Genomic DNA, 6343 nt, shown 5'->3' on the forward strand with positions numbered 1-6343 from the left:
CACACTAATAAGCCCGAGGAATAATAGTAGTGTGCTTTGCAGGCACACTAATAAGCCCGAGGAATAATAGTAGTGTGCTTTGCAGGCACACTAATGAGGATGCAGGGTAGATGTAAGCTGATGGAAGAAGGGCAGGACTAAGCACTGATCTGATGATTCCTCACTGTTAGTCAGTTTCCTTTGAGTTCGACATGGTTAGGCTTCTTTTAAGTAGAGGTGACACAACATGTCCATGGATTGGATTGTGATATCACTAAAACAAAGTCTGAAAGACTCAAGAATTATGAACAATCAGACAATCAGACTCTTGGTTGAAAACAAGAAAAGCCAAAACGTGTCTTTGTTCACCCATCAGACTGGATTTATCGTTTAAGGTGTGACCCCATACAAACCCCAAAATAAGATTCAATAAGGTGTTTGTTCGCTGTAGAGCTCAACAAATCCCAGAATTCTACAAACGTGAAGCTAGTTCTAAAATGGAACCTGCTTTCAGAACCCATCCCCATAGATGGATCAGTGTAGCGTCAACAGTAATGCAGAAACAGTACCAGATTGTCATGGTGAAGAGGTTTACTGGCTGATCTATCACTGATGGTCTAAGCTTTTGGTAAGATTGTGGATACAAGTGTCCAAAATAGGTTCCCTTGGCAATGTTTCTGCCTTATAGACTGGGTGAGGAAGACATGGCTGTGGAGAAGCATGTATGGACTACTTTAGCTTACATTAGCTAGCTGCCAATGCCACCCAAGCCGGAATAAGTGGTGGACAATGGATGCCGATATCACTAAAAAGAAGTTGGACAGACTTTGGCTATTAAATCCAAAGGTTTAACTATTTGTTCCTTTTTTTCCCCAAAAGAATGAACCCATCAAACCAAACTAGCAGAAATGAAAACCTTGGTGTCTGACTATGAACATATATATTTCTACTTACTACGTCTGTCAGGTTCTGGACGAGTTGTGTCAGAAGAATAACTGGGGTCAGCCTGTCTATCAGCTCCACTCTGCTATTGGCCCAGACCAGAGACAACTCTTTCTCTACAAGATCACCATACCAGCTTTGGCTACACAGTACCCCAACGTGTAAGAGTTCTGCTGCTACTGCAATTAATACTGTTACTACTACTACTACTGCTACTATAACTATTACTACTAATACATGCACTCAGAGTGTTACTACTGCTGCTGCATCTGCCACTGCTGTTATGACATGAAATAGTTCTATTCTATTTCTAGAAATAGTTCTATTCTATTTTAGTGCTACTGCTACTGTTACTGCTCACACCATTCAGTGGCACTACTATTACTAGTACTCCAACTACTACTCCTACCACTCTTGCATCTACTATGGCTCCTCCTACTCTTACTACTACTACTAGTTCTACTACTTCTACTACTTCAGCAACTACTACTGCTCCCACTACAGCTCCTACTACTACCACTCTTGCTTCTACTCTTACTGGTACTGCTCCTAGTACTAATGCTGATACTATCACTATTACTACTGCTGCTAGTAACAGGTATCAAACTGCTGTTTACAGTGATTTTATACAGTCATAAAATGATAAATTTGTATTGATATAAGAAACTAAATTGTTATGCATTATCCAGCTACATTAGACTTCCAATTATACTATCTCTCTGCAGCCATCCCTTCACCCCTACTAAGCTCTGTGCGGCTGTAGAAGAAGCTAAAGTCCATGCAGCCGAGCACACCATGCAGACGCTCGGTTTGCAGACAGAGAGTGCTGCTGACGCCAGCTGTGCTACTGCTGCCGCTGTGGCCTCAGTAGCCTTTCCAGGTATGTGAAGGTCCGTACCCAAAGCCAACTAACTCTTCACTCAATAAACCAACAACAGTCTTTCAGCTCGCAGAAAGATAAAGACAACATGACTCCAAATGATGTTAAATAAAAAATTACCTCCACTTATAAAAGAGAATTAAAGCGCCACTCATAGAAAAAAATTTAAATCAATGAAAGATGAACAGCAATTGATTATAAACAGTGTGGTTCTTTATTTGTGAATTACTTTATTACCAATCTGCCGTATTGAAGTATTTACCCAGTTGGGAGTGAGAGCAAGGTTGGTCTATCAGTTTGTTTCGGAGCCAAAAACAAAATTTTATATGCAAAAGTATTTATTGCTGAATTGGTTATGAGCATTGATTAAAACACATAACACACAAAATAGATTACTAATCAATAATCAACTAACATATAGGACTCCAAACCTTACAGCTGATTGTAAAGTGAGAGACTCGTTGATAAAACTTTGCGAGTATTTGTCTCTCTCAGGTTACACTCTGGCGAGCCCGGCGGCGTCTGCGGTCACCTCCCAGCTGAAGCAGGCTGTGTCTCTGGGTCAGGATTTGACCACCTACACCACCTACGAGGGCTACCCTGCCTTTGCTGTAGCGACACGTCACACCGACGGATATGGCGTTTTCTAGAAGAGTGGTCTCCAACAAGGAAAAACATCGTAGCTGAGGATGCATTCACACTACACTGCTTTTTTGTGGGCATTTTACATTTTAAATCAGTTAAAATGTTTTAGTTTTTTTACTCATTGTTGATCACAGCGTGAACTTGCTGGGTTATTTCTATGACAACAAAAGCAGAATGGTTTGAATGCACCTTTTTGCTGCCAGTTGCATGGTGGCTGCTGTCCAACTGTGGACTTTTGTCCTGTCACGTTTTGAAAATTGTACCCCTTAAACAATTTCATCACCAGTCACATCATTTTCAGTCTTCTTATTGTCTGTCTGCTATTGCGCCTTTATTTGAATTATGTGTCCGTACATATCTGTGATTATTTTTTCATTAATTTAGTAGCTGGCCTTTGATTGGCAGTTTGAAAGTTTGAATGAATGTTTTGTCTTGTGTAGTTTTTAGTGTTTTTTTTGCCTGCTTCTAGTAGTATGTTTACAATATTCAAAAACTGAATCGGCTCAATAGATTTTGTTATTTTATGCTTTTTTGTAACTGCGTTATTATCTCTAAGAAACTGCCATTTGTTGTTCTTTTGAATGTCTTACACTTCCAGCTGCAAAATTTAGTTTTGCACCGTTTCGACCATTTCAGCGGTTTTCCTGGTAGGCTCAAACGGATGGAAAATAAGATAACAGACAAAAATCAGAGTCTGGGGTTTTAAAATGGGACACCTGTGGTAGATCGCTGAGGTATTCTGGACTTTTAGTTCTTTAAACTGTGAATATTACGCCTTTCCACCAACGTTTTGGTTTGTGCAGCTAGTTTGGAACCTTTCGGACCTGGAAAACTTGGTTCCCAACCGGAAAAAAAAAAACAGCAGGTTTTCCTTGGGAACCAAAGTGAGTGTGTCATATTCTACAGGTCATCGTGCACTGTGCAGTGCTCTTTGTTGACAATGGATTGTTGATTATAATGGTTATACACAAAACCAGTGGAAATGCAGGCTTCACTACATAGCACCAAGGTACCAAGAATATTGAACAGAACCAGTTCAAGAACCAGAGCTCAGTGGTTTTTAGAGTGTGCGCATCCGAAAAGGAATTTAATTACCATTGTGTCATAAACTGTTAACCAATTGTTGGACTAAAATATCTGATGTGTTTTACGTATACAAAAAGACAAAAGCTTGCTATCTCAGTCAGCTTTTTTAAACACTTTATTACGACTACCTGTAACTCTGTTCTACTGCTAATTTGATTAAATCTGATCAACATATTAAAACAACACCTGAATGTAAACCTCAGAACCGCAACAGAAACATTGGCTGTCGAAATGCTTCAGGTCTTCACCGTCGGGTGTGGACTTTCCCCTTTGAGTGATATTTCTTTACCATGTTTCAGTATTTTCATGTTCACATTGCGTGTTGTTTGTTCCACTTCTATGAAAAAAAGGCCAGCCAGCTGCGATCCTAGAACTCGCCATCCAATCCAATCAAAGTCCAATCATTTTTCTGTGACTTGGGCCAACATAAGCGTGAACCAACAAGCTCCCAATTAGGAAAGACCTTTGACGTCTGTGTCTCTTAATGGTGGTTACAAATAAGATGGAGCATTTTGTGAATTTGACCTGAATGAAAACTTCCTCATTGAAACAACTCTTTAAAATTTCATTTGAAAATTCAAAATGATAAGATTGGAACGTGATTGTTTTTTTTTTCTTCTCATCAGCAGCACAGATCATTCAGTTCAATTTGATATTTGTTTCTTCTATTTGTTTGTTCTTGGAGAGTTTTACAATTGATGACACATGCTGACATCCGAGCTGTGAACATGCCAAAGCAGAGACAGTATTAAAGTGTGCGAAGCACTTAGAACTTATTTTTATACCAGTAAAAAGAATATCCAGACGCTATTTGTGTGGAGATGTTTTGCACTCTCTTTGCCTCCATAATTGACCTGGAAAGTAGAAACGTGAAACTGAATCAATTCTAATCTGTGATGAACAGAGAATTGTGGGTATTTGGAGGGGTTTCATATCATAAAAGGAAACTGCATTGATACATTGTCATGTTTCATGATCCATAATCTTCTCAAAATAAAGAAACTAAAAAAATCTGTATTCTGTATTATTTTTTAATTAATTCAAATGAATACATTTTAGATCATTACACATTTTTACATTTGTTCTCTTTCATTTGGATTAAGCCACAGAAAGCCCCCACACATGGTGGCACCAAGAGCTCAACAGGCTGCCACTTAAGAAAAGCAAAAAAGCTAAAATTGCACTGCATTGAGCTGTAAGGGCCACTGTACAAATAGGCCAATTGCTGATTTTGCTACTAGCATGCTGTTGCTCAGCCCAACCCAGGTATATAATATTAATTAACATTGAGACAAATGGATTCTGTAAAACTCTCAAGGCACTCTAGACCAACAGTGAGCATGTACAGGAACTTATGCATCAGTTCCTGTACATGCTTACTGCTGGTCCGGCTTGAATTTGGAAATACATCAAGCTTTGTTTTAGATTTAATTGTCTTGCTTTGGAAACGCAGATACAATTGTGATCAGAGGTCAGTGATGTACACTATTTGATTCTTATAATAGTAACAATAATTATATTATGAATAACATATTGTTATTATATATTATTCATTAGATGGTAAAATTAACTTTATTTCATAATTTTCAGTGAAGACCAACAATTTGACACTAATTATCTCTAATAAAAATCAATTTCACAATAATACTAAGTAACTAGGACAGGACAGCTACAGGAAAGAGGTCAGTGCTGTAGATAAAGGGCAGAGGTCAGTGCTGTAGATTCAGGGCAGAAGGGTAGTTCAAGTGAAGTCCAATAATTTGATACTAATGGGTGCAAGCAATTTCACTTCACTCTTTATTACATTTGCTTGATCTTCTTTTTCTTAAGTATGTTTTTAGTGGCATGTACTTACACATTTTTGCAGATTAAGACTATTGATATTTTGACATATAAAGCCTATTAGTGCCATTCCGGTTATTATTCATCTTTTTGATATCTGTTGCAGGTAGTGAGGTATGAACATTTTACAGTATTTTTTATTTTTTTTAATTGGCCCTTAATTGGAGTCTCGTATTAGCATCAAATTCTCAAATACAAAAAATGTTAAAGAAATCAAACCTGGTACACAGGTGACCCGTGGAGATGAGCTAAATATGTTAAAGCATGTATTCAATAGCGTCACCATGTTGTTGGTTATTAAGCATTTCAAATTCCCAAATTGAAAAGTCTAAACCAATCACCTGTACATCCTACAAAGCTGAAATTCAGCACATCCACTGAATTGCGACAAAAGTTTGCTTCACTGCAACACTGCAACTGTCCATCACTCTATTGTTTCAAACAGTGTTCAGATTGGTCAAGTGAGTCTAGCTACAGAGGCTTTCCACTATTGAAATTATATTCAGCTTTTTAAAATTTTTTATACTTTTTCAATTATCACAGTTAAAATGTTTTGCTTTTTAAACTCTTTTCCTGAGTTTATTATATAATGCGCTGTTACACAAGATGCATTTTGCAGTTGAATTCCTTTAAAATCTTTACCTATGAGGATCTGCATTATTATCAATACTAATAATAATTTCATTCAATTCAGTTCAATTCAAAAGTGCTTTATAAGAATGGGAAACAGAAGTTTACATAGCCAAAGCAAGTGTGAAATAAAAAAATAAAAAAAATATACAAAGGTGATAAAAAAGCCTTTGCATTCCCCCCAAAAATATTGGTGTTAAAAGTACTTCTGGAAAGAGCAAACCAAAGCTATAGAGAAGTTCATGGAGTTTAATTTGACCTTGCCCTCAAATATTATACATTAGGTCAGTGCTCGGTTCTAGGCCTGGCTTTCAAATCAGTGAAAGACAGCTGAAGATG

At 37.6% G+C, this 6343-nt stretch overlaps 1 protein-coding gene across 3 annotated transcripts in view; it reads left to right on the plus strand.

Moving 5' to 3' along the window:
• The window catches only part of a1cf (apobec1 complementation factor), an 11873-nt gene extending 7344 nt beyond the window's left edge, over positions 1–4529 (plus strand). For 2 of the 3 annotated variants that reach the window (XM_035668610.1, XM_035668619.1), the window contains exons 10-12: positions 946–1082; positions 1647–1801; positions 2297–4529. In XM_035668610.1, coding sequence (XP_035524503.1) covers positions 946–1082; positions 1647–1801; positions 2297–2451 — 447 coding nt within the window. In that variant the 3' untranslated portion in view covers positions 2452–4529. Of the gene's footprint in view, positions 1–945; positions 1083–1646; positions 1812–2296 lie in introns of all 3 variants that reach the window. The other variant, XM_035668627.1, reaches the window with a different exon arrangement.
• The last annotated feature ends 1814 nt before the right edge of the window (positions 4530–6343 follow it).

Source organism: Morone saxatilis, unplaced genomic scaffold (assembly GCF_004916995.1).
Source record: "Morone saxatilis isolate NCDOM2014 unplaced genomic scaffold, NCSU_SB_2.0 Contig1, whole genome shotgun sequence".
NCBI lineage: Eukaryota > Metazoa > Chordata > Actinopteri > Moronidae > Morone > Morone saxatilis.